The sequence below is a fragment of the Dermacentor andersoni genome, chromosome 7 (assembly GCF_023375885.2).
Source record: "Dermacentor andersoni chromosome 7, qqDerAnde1_hic_scaffold, whole genome shotgun sequence".
NCBI lineage: Eukaryota > Metazoa > Arthropoda > Arachnida > Ixodida > Ixodidae > Dermacentor > Dermacentor andersoni.
Window position 1 is genome coordinate 29,701,351 of NC_092820.1, and position 18,799 is coordinate 29,720,149.

The 18,799-nt window shown below is 45.2% G+C and overlaps 1 protein-coding gene across 3 annotated transcripts in view; it reads left to right on the forward strand.

Annotated features, from left to right (window-relative positions):
• Adck1 (aarF domain containing kinase 1) overlaps positions 1-18,448 on the forward strand; it is a 119,663-nt gene extending 101,215 nt beyond the window's left edge. For all 3 annotated transcript variants that reach the window (XM_055073115.2, XM_055073116.2, XM_050182231.3), the window contains 3 exons: positions 1,327-1,527; positions 12,260-12,389; positions 14,225-18,448. In XM_055073115.2, the coding sequence (XP_054929090.1) occupies positions 1,327-1,527; positions 12,260-12,389; positions 14,225-14,445 (552 nt within the window). In that variant the 3' untranslated portion in view covers positions 14,446-18,448. The remainder of the gene's footprint in view (positions 1-1,326; positions 1,528-12,259; positions 12,390-14,224) is intronic.
• The last annotated feature ends 351 nt before the right edge of the window (positions 18,449-18,799 follow it).

Here is an 18,799-nt window from a genome sequence, read left to right on the forward strand (position 1 = left end):
TACCTTCGAAGCTCGGAAAGCACGGCGCGTTGCATGAGGCAGGTTCCTGAATATTATCTTCGCCTTAGTACAGCATTGTTACATAGTGAAGCATACGCAAAAGTATTGCGGTGAAGCATAACAAGCATCGGAAGGGTCAGTTGTTATGGGACACAGTATTTCTTACTTAACTACACATGCGTACACTCGCCATCTCCTGTCACAGTACGAGCACAGACATGCCTAATAAGTATACTGGCATGCATACAGAGCTTTTTCGCCTGTGCTTATGGCGATTTGAGCCCTTAAGGGCAGTATAAGACATGCATTTATTTTGTCGAACTGCCTGATTTTCCGGATGTTTTCGCGGCCCCTAGGAAATACTAAAAATCGTACGTTCACTGTACAACTGACGAAAAGGATGGTTCAAATGGTTTGTGAAGCGAACGTGCATCGGAAGGAGGACGAGAACATAAAGGACTGACGCATTGAGAAATGAACAGGAAAGGAAGCGTCATGCTGCTGCTTGTATTAAGAAGCTTGAGATTTTTAAAAAAATGTATTGGCTGATGCTGAGATGCAGGTGTCTCTCATTCAAACCAAAATAAACTCTTTCAAGCAATGAAACACTACACTGAGGTGTTGTGCACAGGCTGAGGGTATGTGTGGTCAGCTGAGGGTAACTTAACAGCTGTTGGGAGAGAATCTCACTTGTTACAAAGTTCGGACGTCATACCAATGAGCTTGTAATCAATTGATACAAATAGCTCATATTCGAAAATATTTGTTTCTGTACGCATCTCCTTTTTATTCCTATTTGAGAATGGTCGACTCGATTCGCAATTGGTTTTACCATTTTTTTCGCACGTATATTATTTGCTGAGCATTTCACTAGCCACTAGCCCTTCCTGTTTTCTTATTGAACAAAATAAGCGCTACTTCTTATCATAAAAACTGGATTAAGTCGTTTTTTTTTATTTTTTAACATGCTTACTACAGAGTGACAGCATCGGGCGACATGGTGTCAGCCTGCCTTGACGTAAAACAAAGTTCTGTGTCACTCAGGGAATTTGGAAATGTCTAACTTGGTAGACACCCTGGTATTGTGTAATAGAAAAAATCTACTTTTCTGGTTGGTGTGAGCTAAAGAATTTTGGCTAGCGCCTGAAGTGGCACAACAGTGAGTGCTATAAGATAATCTGGAACAAAGACTGAGTGGAGGAGCTAAGCCAATGTTTCGCTAGTGCGCGCTTTAAAGCTCAGCATACTTGGAACATGACATGGAATCTGATCCGCCCTGCCTTACCATTGTCTATTCATCTCTTGCCGTCTGGATGTGCTATGCAGGAGTTGACGGACCAGTTTCGGCTGCAGTATGCCAACCTGTGGCTATCCCTGATCCGGCGGGACCTTGAGTCACTGAAGCACTGGGGCAACCAGCTGGGCGTCTCTGGCGAGCTTTACAAGATCTTGTCGTGCATTGTGTCGGGCCGCTCGTGGAAGTCCATCACTCAGGGCATCGACCGCCAGAAACAGACCCAGGCAGAGGTAACGTGGGCCGGGGATGTTTGGCCAGGACATGCGGGTTCTACACGGTGTTGCAGGGCAGATGTGAGAACATTAAAGAGCACTGGCATGAAAATTTTTTATCGCACTTTTTAAGGTGGGACGTGGCTTTCACATAGTGAAAAATGGTCAACAGTCTGATTTTTTGAAAATCACATATTCAGTTTCTATAACTCATTTTCCTATCTGATTTCAAGATATCTTCTCTGAAAACTACGTTGAATTGCTCTAACAAATTTTTTGTCAGAAAGTGCATTTCTCCATCTTCAAATTTGCTGCTTCAGCTATCTCCTCCATACAGACACAAGCGTACGAAAAGCAAAAGATGGAAGGTTGTTTTAGAGTCTTCGATTGGCCACATCCTCCATGTGACTCCAGTGCCTTTTTCCATTCGTTTGGCGCTTGCTCCTTAGGGGCACCGTGTGCTCTTTGCACGTCCTCATGTGCTCTTAACATCTCGACCACCGTAAACTCAGAGTGTGGAAACGGGCGTGACGCAAACGTCGCAGAAGCGGGTCCGATCCCTTCATTTCTGGACTTCTCAGACCCGTGACTAAACATTCTGAGCATCGTCAACGCGGACTTTCTGACCGAGCACTTCCCATGTGGAATCTTCGTACATGCGGAGCCTTTTGAGCATCAGTGTGTCGGACTTCATGCCCAAGCACACTGCCCATGCAATCCTCGCACCCGTGACAGTGCACATTGCATGCGCACTCTTTGGGCCTAAAGCTAGGCATTTTGTGCATTGGAGCTTTGACTTGGCATTCAAGCCTTGACTTGGCATTCAAGCACATCGCACCCAACTCCTCGGACCCACCGCTAGGCATTTCTCACATCGGCCCCTCGAGATTCACGGCCAAGCACATCGCGCACTCAAGTCGGGCTTTGATTTTATTTCATTTATTTTATTTATTTGTTTATATATTCTTCCTCATTATTTCAATTTCACACCCAAAGTGTTTGTCTGATGTGAAGGTGCCAAAAAAATTAAAAGTTCAAATGTGAGTTTTAATGCTTAGAGAAAAAAAAAGTAGGGTGTGGGGGACCTAGAATGTCGCATTTAGCTATGCTCACAATATTTAAGCAATCTTCCATTGCATTCCTTAAGCTCTTCAGGCCCTCACAGGGTTTGGAAGAGAAAGAAGTTGGTACACTACAATGTTCTCATAAAGTAAGGTAGCTGGTGCAAACACCAGGCCACAAAAAGCACAGGGTAAACCTCCACATAAGTGCTGGCTTGCAAGGCATGCATGTTTGAGCTGCATTGCTGCCTTTGTACCAGTGCCTTTCGTATGTGCAGCTAGCTCGTCAGCCTAGGAAAAAAAAAAATCAAAATGCTACTGGAAGCCTTCATTTAACTATCTGGTCGCTGCTACAAAAAAAGACAAAGAAACATGCTATTGAATGCGACAGAGACATTATGTGAGGCATGCTGACCGGTAAGCCTCCCTGCTCCACCAGAGACAGCCATGAAAAGGCAGCATGCAAATACATTTGGGAGGCACGCTGTGCTTTTGTGGGATATTGTTCAACATTTGGTATGCAACTTGGCCAACATGCTCTTCACAGGACAGTGCAGGAAGAGGTTTTGAGGGGAAAAAGGCAAGCAAGGTACTTCAGACATAAGGCAATATGCTCTAGAAGCATCTCGCATTTGATAGGATATACAAGTACAATCCTGGTGCTCTTTGATAAAGTAAAATCTAAGGTACAACTTCGAAGCTCATTTTCTCAAAACTGTTTTTCACGCCTCCTGCTCAGCTTGTTCCACTGATTTCCTTGCGACTGCAGGTCTATTAAAATTTCATTTTTTTTTACTATGTTCATTGAAGTGCAGTCCAGGGTGTGACATTCTTGCTTTTCTAGTACCACATTTTCTGAATTAATGATTCGACTAATTGTTCACAGTCTAGATGCCTGTTGTGCAGTCGCCCCATATAAAACGTCGCAGTTTCGCCCGAAAGGCGTAGCATCGATTCAGATAGCCGCTATATGAAGTAGGTTAGTAGTTTTATCAGCCATATGAGATTGTAAGCATTTGCTTACTAACTAAATTAACAAGCATGGTATCAGAAGTGCACAAGCAAACATGAACACGTCTCACTCGATGAACACATAAACTTGCTGTCAGAATGCTGGAGTGAGGAAGCATGGCAGCAGCACCGAGCAACTTGACCTTCATGCTGCTTCTCGCTTCAACATGAACCAAGCGGCGAGAGCGAAGAGGCACGCGAAGCTATGAGCCCTCGGTGCACTGTGTCCTCATCACAAATCGCTTTCAAGGTGGGGCCCGCTCGGCCGCCCCATACGCAACAGCTGCAGGAGTAGAAAGCGCCCTCCCTCCCCTCCTCCCGGTGACTTGTGCGGCTCAGAAGGTGGCACGCTCGAGATTTAGCCACCATGCCCTCGAAAGCTCTTGCTAGTACTTACAGCGTACAGCGTGCCACCCTTAGTCTTTATACACTCTTAGTCTTTATACGGAACATCACAGCAACGCCGATGTTAGAAATGCACCTGGGGGAGTATACTGTGAGTGTCCACCTAGTAGACTGTCCATTTCGGCCACCGATGATTGGCTAGGGCCGCTCGTCTCCTCCTCTCTCGTACAGCTGCATCGAGTCACCAGCGGCCGAAATGGACAGTCCACTAGATGGACTCTTACAGAATACCCCCCCCCCCCTGGAGTGTCCATATAATTGCTATCGCAATAAAATTAAAATTTAAAGAATGACGATATGAATACAACAAAATTGAAAAAGATTGCACCCTCAGCCATTCATTCTGAAACTCGAGGTGTTTCGAATGAGTCTTCTATCACATTTTGTAAATCACTCAGACGTGGGACAAGCCTAAAAAGAGAAAAAGTTTGTAAATAAAAATGTTGTTGAGATAAAACTTTTAAATTTCTGTAACATTACAGAAACATTACCACTATCTCTGCCAATTTTCATCGAAATCCACGAAGGAATAGTGAAGTTGATTTCAAAAGCCACGTCTCCCTTTAAAGAAATACAGTCGAATTTCGTTAACTCAGTCATGACGGGCCTGTCCAAATTGTCCAAATTATCCTGCCGGTTGAATTAAACAAGAGGTAGACAACAGGAATGCGATGAGCCTTATTCTGTTGGATGAGCGTCATTCTGTACATTGATGGCATTTCGCGCAAGAAAGTTGCCCCAAAATCGGGTCTGGAAGTAATGTTTTCTGCCCCCAACAAGCTCGGTCAACTATGTAGACGCGTCCATGTTGAAGGGCCCAAGAAGTCTACGTCTACCACAAAGCACTCGAGGCCTTTTATTAATTGTATGGCCAATGTCGTCTATGAAGTTCCACTCTCCTGTAAGAAGACCTACATTGGACGAACAGGTCGTTGTTTAAGCCGGCGACTCGGCGAGCATTACAATATCATTGACAAAAACAAGGTAGCAACGTGGCACTTCGCTGCAGCGTATGTGGGCGCATTCCAGACTTTGAAAAGTGCCAGGACATAGGATGCCATAAAGGTGCTCATGGCCGCCTGATAGCTGATGCCTTTGCGATTAGCCAAAGAGGTGAAGCTTGTGTAAGCGCCCCTTCCTTAACGCTCAGTGAAAAAGAGGTTAGGTACCTTGAAAGTGCATGCAAATTCAGTGCACATGTTTCTGAGCATGTTTCTTTGAGATTTTCTTTTAGTTTATTTAGTTTGATTGCTCTTTCACCCCACCTGTTTAAGGGGGAGGCTACCCTCGGATACCAACTTTTTTGTTTATTGAGATATCTTAATGAAATTTTCAGGACAGACTCATAGCAAAAGCATTAGTAAAACTACAAAATTTCATGCAGTTATGTTCACTGGTTCTGAAGTTACATCAATATGTAAGAATGGTATACGTGGTTCTCCCATTCCAGGCCTGGAGAATTTTCAGAGGGTGCTGCAACTGTGAAATTCACTATGATCATTCCCAGATGGATACCTCAGGGCAAGACAGAGCCCTCTTTAAATTTCCTTGCTGAAAAATTTTAGCAGACTACTGCATTTAGTGTTGGTGATTAAGATTTTATCAATCAAATTTTGGTTAAATATCACAAATCACAGACACAATATATATAAAAAATGGGCTTGTCTTGCCCTCAGAAATTTATTCAGATACACAATAAAAAAAAAACTTGTGGAAATGTGATGAGCGTTAGAGATATGGCTGGAACAAGCAGCCTCACCAGCTAAAAAAGTCATTTTGAGAAAATGAGCTTTGAAAGTTTGAGCACATATATTGGTCTAAAATGACCCTGCAGCGTAACTGGAGATGTCCTTAGGCACTCTCTTCTTTTGCTGCCTTTCCACCTTCTCTTGCGATCGCTTCTTGGCCTTTTTCAAGTGCAGAGAATCTTTCTCGGCTGCCTGTTGAATGGCCAGGTGTTAGCCCCACTAATGAACATAGCTCTTGGGTGGCCCTGTGGCAGCCAGCATTATATCTTAAAACTGCCTCATGCAGTGCTGTCTCCACAGCAATCAGCGACGCATGCTGCTCTTTGGGCATCGGGGACCACAGCACAGAGTCAAATGATTCTGATGCATTCTGTCTTTGCTCCCCGGTAGCGTTGCAGAAGAGAAGCCTGTGAGAGGCGCTTATAAACAGGTAGCAGTGCTTCTGCAACATAGCCTGGAAGATTGTACCGATGCTTTGGAAGTGGCACACCATCACTCTTGCTGGCATTATGACGACACCACGAGTCTGCACCCTCAGGGCGCAAGTCGGGGTGAGGATCCTCGTCCGTCGATGTCACGTGGTGGTACGATGCCATCACTGCACACTACATTGCAGCCACATTGTTGGAATTGTTCCGTATGGCCTAGCCATAATAGTGAGTCAACTTGTCGATGAGGGCCTTTGTTAGCCTGCGCTTTCCTCCTAAAGCCTTGTCACTTTCCTGCACAAGGTTCCGCAGTGCTGTCCCCATCCTCTTCTGGACGTGGTTCAGGCATTCCTCTTTCGAAATGGGACCAGTCCATAAACATTTTCTTGCACAAGGGCAGAGAAGGTGGCACTACCTCTGTAAGACACGAGCGTTGTGTAACAGAGGTTGTACTTTGGCACCAAACATGAGAAAAGGATGACAGCTGCCTCAACCTCCATCCTCCCAGTCTTAGAGTCAGTGTTTTTCTGGCACACATGATCCTCCTGCCAGCTTGTGTAACCTGGGTCTCCAGGCGTTGGTCATACTTGACAACCAAGGCACTGGTTCGATAAAACAATGGCATCCAAGATGAGACCCGTATGATATTCAATTATTGTACCAATTCCAATATGGGATGTGTGGCCACGCTTATGCCACGTTCCATGAAAGTTTACTGTGATATCCTTGCTGAACTATGGATCCATTTCCTTGTAGGTGGTTTTCACAGCAGAAGCAGATTCTGCATAGAGCTTGTCTACGCAGTGTGTCTGCAGTTCTCTGAATTTCTTCAAGTGCTTCTGAAAAGTCTGATGATGCAGGCCCTGATGGGACACGTTCATAGCAGCTCAAGTTTTAAGTCCAAGTTGGGTGCCTCCTTGAACCTTCATCCCAGTCGCGAAGCACCACTGCATGCACGGGGTCCCGGATAGCAGGTCGCCTAGGGTATCCATGTGTACAAGGAGAAATTTTTCGCCTTCACTTGTAGCGGGGGCAGCATCAGGATCACGTTCCATTGTTTGAAATTTTCGCACCATCGCTGACATAGCGCCAAGTCCTCGTTGCATAGCAGCGCGTTTTTTATCCGCCGCCTCTTTCTCCTCAAACGTCGGGAAACGTGTTTTCAAGTGCACAGTGGACGACGCGATCGCACTGTCCGAGGCAGATGAAAGAGAGGATGTGGAAGCAGCTGTCCATGAGCACGAGACACCAGGCACACCTGTCACGACAAATTCTTTCACCGTTTCACCGGTTGAGCAGGAGTCACGTTGCTAGAAGCGTCGACGCAACCACGCTCTTGCGTAGATGAAGCAGAAGCTGCTCCACAGGAACCATTGGTGCGATCATCGTCGGCGAGCAGCAAGCTTCGCCATGCGGGCGAGCTTCATAGAACGCTTTCTTGTATCGGTGCAAGGAAGCGTGTAGCGTCTTGAGTTTCTTTGGGCACATCGTGGCCGACCGCACAACAATTGGCAGGCTAAACGCAACAATGGTCTCGTAAAGACGGTTGAAAATCGGCTCTTAAAGACTGTAGAAACTTGGAGAATATGCGAATGGTTGCAAAGATAGACGATGACAAGCGGAACACACAAAGGGCGCCGGCGATGGAGGAGCCGAAGCAGACGACGCCCGGATGCGTTATGCAGGAGACCACTACATCATCGCACGCAGCAGCCAATGGGAGTCGCGGGCTCCCCTGCATCCTTGAGGAGCGCACACTTCGCCCAATCTCAGCTTCGCGTCTCAGCCGCGGAAAACTTGAAAGCTCTCGCGAGCCCTCCAATCATGAGTGATTTACGCCGCTGCCACAAGTGGCGGAAGAAAAAAAAGCACAAGAATGCACGAACCAAACAACACCAAAATGGCGGCGCTCGGAGGAACGGTGGAGAAATGCCGTTCGCGCCAAGTAAGGGTACTTTGAGCGCTCGCTCGCCGCTCGAGTGCTGCCATGGCTCATTATAAACTTTATTACCCGCCGTGGTTGCTCAGTGGCTATGGTGTTAAGCTGCTGAGCACGAGGTCGCGGGATCGAATCCCGGCCACGGCGGCCTCATTTCGATGGGGGCGAAATGCGAAAACACCCGTGTACTTAGATTTAGGTGCACGTTAAAGAACCCCAGGAGGTCGAAATTTCCGGAGTTCCCCACTACGGCGTGCCTCATAATCAGAAAGTGGTTTTGGCACGTAAAACCCCATAATTTCATTTTTTTTTTCATAAACTTTATTGGAAATAGTTTCGCGATGATTTGGACGTTGATATTTACAGAAATGGTAGTTTATAAGACATACTGTCCGAATATAAGATTTCCCAAAAGTAGACTTTTTCGCAATATTTCGGTTTTCAAAGGCTGCTTCCCCCCTTAAACCATGCCACAATGACTTACCGATGGCATGTCGGTCCCCCCCCCCCCCCCTGTGCTTTTTCTTCTATTGCTCCACCGTAATAACCCATCAGTTGTCAGTCAGGACCTGTGGTGTGCTTCTTCTGCGTTTTGTCGCATTTGCACTGTTTTTACTATTTTTCATCATTCTTAAACAACTAGCCCAGTGTTGCATACTTCTGCAAGAGGTAGAAAACATGCTGAAGCATACCACCCGTTCATGTGGCAGTATTCACCTGACTTTCCTGTCTGTGCGTACACCCATCGATAGCCTGTTATCGATGGTTTCAACCTCATATCTTGCAGCACTTGGGCTGCTTTTGGACAGCTAGCATCATCCAGCGCATAAAATAAAAACTATTTTTCTACTTTTGCTTTCGTGTTTCTTTTTTTCACTGTGGGAGATTTTTAAAGCACCTTCTAGTCGGGCGTGACGACCGCTCGTAACTTCCGACATGGCGTCCACGTCGTTCACAGATGCCTTTCGGAAATGGCGAAGCTCAACGGATTCCAATGAGTCTGCATCATAAGTTTTTGATGGTCGTAGCAGCACAAACTCGGAGGACGAGTTTGATTCATTGGACATTAGCAAGGACTGCAAAAGTGAGTCAAATAGCCCCGGTACGTCAACGGGTGTCCGCTGGCAGGTTTTTGCTGTCTACTCCGAACCGTTTCGTTGCTGCCGCACTCGGATCTAAAAATATCCAGTGTGTTCTAATGGTTACAGTTCTTATATGGGTGTCAAAGTCATTTAAGCAGGACTACTTGGCAGGGATGGCACAAAGGGTGTAGTTTTGCGCAAGAAGGTGGCCAGGAGTGGACCTCGGCAATGCGCAATTATTGTGCTTCGCAGTGCTGTGCGGCAGTTCGTAAGAGCCGCCACACGAGCACGATAGCCACTAGGGCTACAATTTTTCTATGTATATATAGAACTTCTACAGATTTATAGCTTATATTTGCAGGAATGTTGTATATAGCCTTTCTGTTCAAAATGTATGTTTCGGAATTTTTTAGTGTTCTCTTGGTGCAAAGCAGCATCAATGTTTCTAGAGAGCTTGTTTGTTTTCGTAGCAAAGTTTATTATTAAAGAAGTGTTAATAAACGCTTGGTTGAAAATAATATTGTTGTGCAAGTCAGTAAGACGTAAGGACAAGTCAGTAAGACGAGCAACTATTTACAGGTTGTATTTACAGGAGCAGTTGCAGCGCTGACTGGTTAGATTCACAGCGCGAGCCCAGTTTGTTGCTCTTTTCTCGAGTGATGGCACCCACGTGCCTCGTTTCGTTCAAACAATCAAATACCCCACGCGTGTAGCAATATGATTAGAAAGCACATTCCTTCTTCTACATATTGATACCATACTTTTTTTGTAATATCAAGTATTTGCTGTAGCACTAAAAAAATCGCTTACTAGACTACCCAACAACTGCCTATTTTCCTGCGGACAGGAAAGTGTTAACACGCCCCGGAATCGAACGTGCACTCACTTTCTATGTGTTTAGAGTAGAGAAATAATGTAGAAATTACACTGGAGCTTCTAAACAAAGTAGAAAGCTAACAGACACTCAATTTTTTAGCATGAGAAATGTAGCATGCCTCCAACTCTGGCAATAAGAAATAAATGAAACCACCAAACTTCTGAGAGCAGAAATTTATTTACGCTTAATCTTCATCGTCGTAACCCTGAGATAGCACTTTATCTATGTCTGTGAACCACAACAAGTCTTCTGTACGGTTTCTTGGACGTTTGATATTCTGCATTTATCAAACGACTCTGGAACAGTCGCAAATGGGATGGTGGCCCTTGCTTACACTGGCCACATCCATAGTTAATTCTGGGATGCATGCAATTTTCTTGAATTCCAAAAACAAGTCACGTACTTGTCGCTGTTAGTTTAGCATGTAAAGTGACTTATTTTTAGAATGAGCTTTCATAGTCAAATACTGTAGGTAGCTCATCATAGTGACGCCACATGCCTATTACGCGAGAACTAGTGTCGCCAGCTTGTGTTGGCGATAATGCTCACTAGGCTGGCTCTGATGTTTGGTTGTTAAGACGGCTGCGAACAGATTTTGGTTTTGTGTCTGATTTCACCGCACAGGCAACTTGCAGGATAATTTTCTTGGGAAGAAAAAAGGTGTGAGTTAGAATCAAGTAAGTAAAGGACCGTAATCATTCATTGAGAGCTAGTGTTTTCATTTGAAAATCTTACTAGGGAAAGATGCATTTACACTTGGCCTCGGAGAAGGTGGAAGTGGAAAAAACTTGACAAAATCCGCTCGCCTAGGCGGCAAAACGGGCGGAAAACCAGGCAGCGAAAAGATTGTCCAGAAAAGGCTTTCCGCCCGCTTTGGCCTTTCCGCCCACGTTCTGCTTCCCAAGTGTGAACGAAGCCGAAGACAGAAAGCAGGCATTTTCGACAGAGGATGACGGATTTTGATGCATTCACTGTCTCCTAAGCACAGCTTAGGCACATGCTACCACTAAAGAGCTCACGATTTGGGTCCGGTGCATGTGTGTTGACCAGTCAAGTTTGAAGAATTATCCACGGAAAGCCAATTTTAGAATTGAAATAACAAAACTTTGGGCCCATAGAAATCTATGGGCGCCGGCAGGACTTTCAGTCGGGGTCGAAATAATTGAAAAATTGAATTAGCTGGAGTCAAATTAACTGAAGTCTACGATACTGTATCCTGCATTTTTGTTTTTTTCAAAATTTCAAAAGCATCAAAATTTCTCGAATCCACAAAACAACCATTTTCCCAATTTGTAAGCACGCTTCTCCGCATTGCTCATTTGTCCAAATAATGGCTGCAGTGATCATGGTTCAACCAAAGACCCTGTGCTAGTTGCAGGTATTGGGGCTTGTCGCATAGTTTTACTATGAGAGGCATGTCTTCATGTCGTCTGACACGAAAACTGTGCTCGTGCGTGCCGATTGGAAAAAATGGCTACGCCGCCATTAGCTTGGTAGACTGTCTGGTGGGAAAGCTAACTCTACAATGATCAACTGGGTCCATTACGTATATACTCTTTTAAATGCGACAATTTCAAAATTTGTGCCAAATGCAGTAAACAGCTTTTTGGTGTTGGGCATGTTCACAAGGGTTCCCTACAGATGAATATAGATGGATGTTGGTGAGTAGAACCCATAAAAAAATAAAGCAGGCACCCAAAAGTGACAGAAGTTAAAAAAACAAACTGTGGTATCAGTACAGTAATTTCTTGCAAGCTGACCATAGTTAAGCCAACTGTTGAGTAAGCTGAAATATGTAAGTGCTTGATTGTTGTTTCATAGTTGAAACATTAAAAAGAATTTAGTTATGCGAACATGTCAGCTCGAGGCTTTCAGCTAACCTGAATTTTTACAGCAACAAACAACCCTGGCCTGTCTTGAGTGTGGTTAGTGAAAACTGCCATAGTTGAAAAACTCCCTTGTACCGGCGTAGTCTTGACATAGGTCGGAGCAAAGCACTAATTGTTGAAATGGAAGCACAAGTGCGAAAAACACAATTTCCTCGGTGCTGCATGGTCAGCATGAATCAACTATTGTGTGTCTGCATTTGTTGGGCGTCATGTTGAACATAGTCTGCTGCTGTTTCAGTGTTCTTCTGGCCAGTGGACCAATGGCGTGCTTTCGTCTGTCTCTGTCCCACGACCCTGTCCTCATACGCAGGGTTCTGAAATCAAGGAGTTTGCGAGCCAGCACTTCCCACTTATCTCCCAGATCCTGGGAATGGTCCCTCGGCAGATGCTGCTCATCTTCAAGACCAACGACCTGCTGAGAGGCATCGAGACCAGCCTTGGTCGGTGGCCTTGCTACTCAGTTAACTTGTATCAGGCGTGGTAGAATAAGGAGTGTCGCTAGAGCCTCATTTCAACGAGGGAACATTTCTTTGCTGTGACAAAGACAAGTCCCCTTGTATGAACCCGTTATGCACATTTCCGCTGAAGGAGTTAAGTACCACCACCTTACCCTCCTCCTCCACCGCTCATCTCCTCAGATTCCGATTTCAGGCAGAACCTACATAGTATCAGCTTCTGGTTCCATGCAGAAGCAACGTCGCTGCCATCTGCTACTGCAGCGGTGTAGAGGAGCAAGCATGCAACAAGCGAAAATTCAGGAACCATAAATCCCGGAAGCAGAAATACGGTAAATGGAAACCCAGGGAGTGGATATTGTGGAGGCAGAACTGCTGTGAGGGTAAAGTCATGGATCAGTGGTGCACATCAAAGATTGGTGCTACTTAGCAAAAGCAGTGGTGGCACGTGGATGGAAGGCCTTTAGTTGAAACGTTGGCTTCAGCAACACTCCTCGCTCGACCACAGTTAATTCCTTTGATTCTCCATATTCCTGTCAACCTCTGTCTTGTTTGGATTTACGCTTCCATGTGTTGCGATAGGAAAAGAAAGGTAAGGAAAGCTGCAATCGGGGCAGTAATTTCTCGGATGTTTTGCTCTAAATCTGAATCCTTGAGGCAGTAGATTTCTCTTGAAGATAGCTTTGTTGTGCTGAATTTCTCTAAAAGGTAACAGTTCCAAGATCTCTGTTTAGTCTCTGATTGCTTATGTACGCTGACATTAAACGCTCTGAAGCAGCTGTACAGAAGCTGTGAATTTGTGTTAAAGAACCTATTAGGTATTTGTGAAATTACCAGATGTTAAGCACCAACTATCTAGTCAAAAAGTATATTGCTTTTGCAGTCAGAGCAATGGTTTTCCTTCAGAGGGTTTAGCCATACCGACATGTGGCATCAACACATATGCAGACACATCAAAATGTCAAAAGTGAAATTGGCTTAATGGGAAACTTGTGGCTGCAAGACAATGTGCCCCAGGCAATGGTAGTGATATACAGTAGAACCTCGTTCATATGTCCTAAATGCGCTAGAAAAACGCACTAATAGGAAAATAATTTTGAATAATTAACTGAATAATTAACTGAATAACTAACTGAATAATTAGGCAGACTCAACTGTAATTGACATCAAAATGTGATGCAAGGCCCGAAGGGTTGCAGCACGAGACACTGATGCACGCCAACCTGGTGGTGTCCGAGCGGCCAGAGATGCGCATTGTTGTTCTTGCAGCTTCGGCAAGCTTATGTTTACACTCTTTGAATTTGGCCCAGGTCAGAAGCTTCTTCGGGCGTGCATTTTGACGGAAAGTTTTTATGTGCCTACTCGGCAAGAATTGTTGTGGCATGAGACGTGGACGGGCTCTCTGCGGGTGAAGCGCATAGTTTTTTATACATGACTCATCAATTGTTCCAGGGCAATCGCTGGTGCCCGCTTGCCTTCCAGATTGCATATCTTTGTGGCACTCTCTGGAGCCACCTTCAAAAATAAAAGTGTGTGGCTGGTTACCCTTCCTATCATAGTTCACTGCAAAGATGTCCCATTATTTGTTTTTTTGTTTAGCTAGTCAGGGTGAACATTTTATTATAGCTAGATGTCTTACCTCTCTGCCTGTCTTGACATTGGTGGTAAAACAAAATGAAAGGTGCGAAATGAATAAGGGTGCAGGACACAGCACCACTTAATGTCCGCTCACTGGTGTCTCATCTTTTGTTCTGTTTTGCTGTCGTAAAGGCATAGCGACAAGCTCAACTTCCAGTGGTGCTGTCTTTGGTGTCTTTCAGGGACACGAGGAGCAGCACGGTCATTCATCACCATGTCTCGGTGCTGTGTGCGTGCTGTCTACGAGGACCAGCTCAAGCACTGTGCCAACTGGTGGAGCAGAATGGTGGTGGTGGTACGTGCCTGCTTCGCACAGTCGGCCATCACCATGTACCAGACGTACCTTTGGCTCAGGACTAGACCGCTCGTTGGGAGGCTGTTCAGGTCGAGGGACTTGGTGTGAGGCTCGAGTGGAGCACGTGCGAGTTCTGCGACTGCCGGCCTGACCAGTTTGGTCTGGATTTTCCAGGGTCAGCATGAGAAACTGAGAACAAGGAAGAATGTGTGTCCCCTGGGAAAACATCAAGAACTTGGGTATTTGGACCCTGAGGCCCGTGCACTTATCATAGGACACCTAGAAACATGATATATTTTCTGTTCAAGAATCTCGTCACATCTGTTGTTACTGTGGTTGGTGCTGGTATGAAGCAGAGACTTGCTAAGAAATGCAAGGAGTGTGGACGTGCTTAAGACTGTTAGTGAAATCACACGTTCGACTCAAAAGCGGTGCACTGGAATGGGAAAGCTCAAAACAGGGAACACTATTGTGCTTTGTATCAAAATGTCAGGAGGTTCATTCACCTCTTTTTCTGTATTTAGTGTACTGAACTCTTGTCACAGTTTGCGCTGGGTCGCAACAATGTGTGAAACACATTTACTTTAGTGCCTTGGTTGCATGGCTCTAAAGCACTAGGTTTGAACTTTCTGGAGTGGCTTTGCAAAGACATCGCAAGGCCTGCATGCTCATGTTGCAGAGGGCTGCTGTTCTCAGGCAAGAAGTGTTTGTCACACGAAGAAAAATGTGCACTTGTCATCTTCTTGTCTGATACCATTGTCCTCTTGTCGCTAACTGTTGCTTTTTCTTTTACATTTTCTTGAACTAGCTTTCAATTTAATTTCAGGCAGTGTTGCTTCACACTACAGGAAAAAGAGCGTATACAAAATATGTGTGTTTTACTAGTTTCGTTCAGGGTTAGTTGGCTGAGACATAAGGCTCAAGGAAGTAACCCTGGGACTTGATATTTTTTTTACTGTGCTGTTTACAAGTATCTCCATGCCAACATAGATTTAAGTGCCTTCACCCTTTTTTTTGGTGCTAGAAGCTCTAGACTATTGAAATGCTATGAAAATACAGTCCTCAAACTACCTTTACTCCGTGTATGTTTTATGGCTTGATTGAGAGTGAACATATCAGAAAACGGAATCACACTGGAAGTTATGTACAATGCAGTCCGTTTATAACAATACCACATATAACAATATGTTGGTCATAACAATGAGTAGACCTAAATGAGGCATGACACGGTCAGCCAGCAATTGCGGTTCTCCATGAGAAATTGTAGTAGAGGGTCTATTATGGCTATACACGTGTAAATGCTGCATAGTAAAAGCCCATTTCTGTCGAAAATATAAGCTAGAACTCGCCCGCTCTAAGCCCTGCCCTCCGGGGCCAACTGCCATATTTCCATGCCATGTGTGACATCATGTGCTGCATGCAACTAAGCCACAGTGTACTAGAAGGGGCAGTGCAGTGGGCGGCACTCTCCATGTCGCTCTGGCAGTGTCGCCAGTAGCAGCGGCGCTGCAATCACCCACTCTTGAAAAGAAGCAGAGAAAACGGTGACATCCACTGCAACGCACATATATGTTTGGCACGCGCAGGAGATTTGGTTCAGATTTTTACACATAAGCACTTCATTTGCTTAGTCTCTATTATCTGCTTATGATGAGAAAATAAAATGTGTGTTGTTTATTTGCCACAGATGCAAAAATGGTCTCTGAAATAGCTACAGCGCGTCTGTCCTCGCTGCAAGAATCTAGCCACGCTCTCGAGAACACGGGCATTTTCAAGCGCAATTGAGTATCATCCAGGTGAACTTTTTCAACATGGTAGAAAATTATCACTTCTACACATTCAGCAATCAGGATCGAGTTTGTTTAGCTTACAGAGCTTGAGGGCGAATGGCAGTCTATACGATCGCAAGTGGGCACATTTTTATCGTACATAATTGCAACCGAGTGGCTGCGTACACGACAAGGGAATTAAACATAGCTAGTCCTTGCAACATTGAAAGTAAATATAATTTAAGCAGTTACATTGTATGCCCATTCTCACCTTGGCACACCTTTTAACAGCACATAAAATGGTGCTCTCGAAGAAAAAGAACTCCACAAAGGAGTAACATAGAGCAGAATCAGCTGGACTCATTGCTGCTGAAGCTAGTTGAAGTGCTCACGAATTGAAAAGCAGCCGAGAAAATGTGCATGCATGTGTGAAAGTAGTCACATACGCGGAAGTCATTTATTCTGGAAAGGACACTGAAATTAAACTGCAGAAATCATGTCATGCCTGCAGAATAAACACGAATGAGCAGATGGAAAGCACTAGCACAACAGTGATGCCGGAAGCCAAATGCCAGCTTCGCGAAAATGACAAAGCAGCTATACTTGCTTTATTTATGGCGACCATGCTTTGGTGAGCAGGTTAACAGAGTACAGCATTTCACAAAAAGGGCACAAGCTCATGATCTGTGCAATATATAACTAAATGCTCACTATGCAGGCATCGCAGAGTATGGAAACGCACACAGGAGGTGGTATAAGGCGTAGAACATCGATATCTGGAAAAGTTTTCCACACTAATGCTATGACAGCATTGCTGTGGTAATGGGTACAAGAGCAAATGAAGTACAATACAGGAGTGCCACTGCTTGCATTGCTTCAGCAAATCCTAGCCCCGTAACAACGAAACTAAGTTTAAATTAGGAGTTACATTGTACGCTCGATCGTTCTCCTTTTGGCACACCTTTCAACAGCGCATTAGCTATGCTACGCCCTTAAAGAAAAAGTCGCAGTCTTGCCTGAATGGTGAAGCATCGATTGTGATAGCAAATTAGTGGACATCTATATGAAATAAGAATAGTAGTTTTATTGGCTGTATAAACTTGTGGACATAGGCATACTAACTGAATTAACAAGCATGGTGTCGCACGCACAACCAAACATGAATACATCACTTGATGACCGCGGTAACTCACGGTCAAAACACTAGCGTGAGGAAATGCAGCAGCAGGAGCGAATGAAGTGACATTCGTGCTGTCTATCGCTTCAACGCAATGTGAGCACAGAGAACACACAGCACGCACAAAGCCACGAGTCGCCGATGCACCTGGACTCTGTCCCCAGCGCAGATTGCTCTGAAGATCTGGTCGCGCAAACACGCGCAGCTCTCCAGACGTGAAGTTGCAGCCAGAGTAAAATGCTGCCCCACCTGCCTCTCATCCCCTCGATGCCTTGCACGCAACTGAAGACGGCACGCTTCCTCCCCACTTTTGTCTGTTTCGCACAGGCGAAATTGAACCCTGATTTTCGGCTTCCTGTGCACGCTTTCACTCACACATAGAGCTTAACGCGCACGGCGACGCCAACAACAGAAATGCATTGGAGTCTCCATATAATTGCTATCGCAATAAAAAAAAACTGCACAAACGAATAATGTTGCACAGAATCATCCGAACTCGTTGCTGCTGACAAGAGTTAAAACGTTCACGAATTGAAAGGCAGCATACATTCATAAAAAGCTGGCGAAACACCACCTAATAGGCGCTTTCTAGCCACACAACAGGCAACTGCATGTAAGAGTGAGCAATTGCAGCACTGCCGCTCCATTCACCACCGGCGGCGTTAGATGCCCCTATGCGTCGCTGCCTCCGCGCTCTACACTGTCCCTTTCTAGTCCACCGTAACCGAGCCACCGTCTGCTACAGAAACAGCCACTCCACTATGTGAGGTCGGAGCATTGCTGCTGTTTGTTGCCGTATTTGCTCGAAATATCGCGGGCCATGTCTTTGACATTGCCAACCTCGAGTGAAGGAGTGAGCAACGAATGTTTGAGCAGCAAAAGCAGCCATAGCATTGTATACGCTGCGCATTTTGACGTGGTGAACATAGATGGAGACATTGGTGTTGCACGAAATGCTGCTGATGCCCCTCGGCACTCTTGTGATAGCTTTATTTCATATCGTATACGCGCTGCTTAGCCAGCCGTTCATGGGAGATGATCGAAGTCTGGCGCTACTTAACATAATGCAAATTGTTATGTCCGTAGATTGTTTGCTCGCATGCATTCCATGCATGCATGCCTCTCAGATCCATACTCAATAAAACTACGATTTTGTTAAGCTGCTGCACGTTCCCACCAGTTTTCTTTTTCCCCTCTGTAATTGCATGTGGCATATGTAAACAAGTGCCCGTGCACATGCGTCCGTAGCGCAGTGATTTTGTACAATGTATGCTTTGGCTGAATCTTTACTTGATTTCTTGCACCCAATATAGATTAAAAGAAATTGCAAGGCTCACGTTTGGCTGGTGCACTGCCTACCACATTGGTCAATGCACGAACATGGTCGGCATCGCGTCTGGCCACTGCCTCACTTTTTTCACAGGTTTGCCAAGCTCGGCGAGCAGGTGCAAATTGTCGTTATAGCTGTCTGCAGATGGCGTGAAGTGTTCTAAGAACAAAACAAAAACTTGAGATA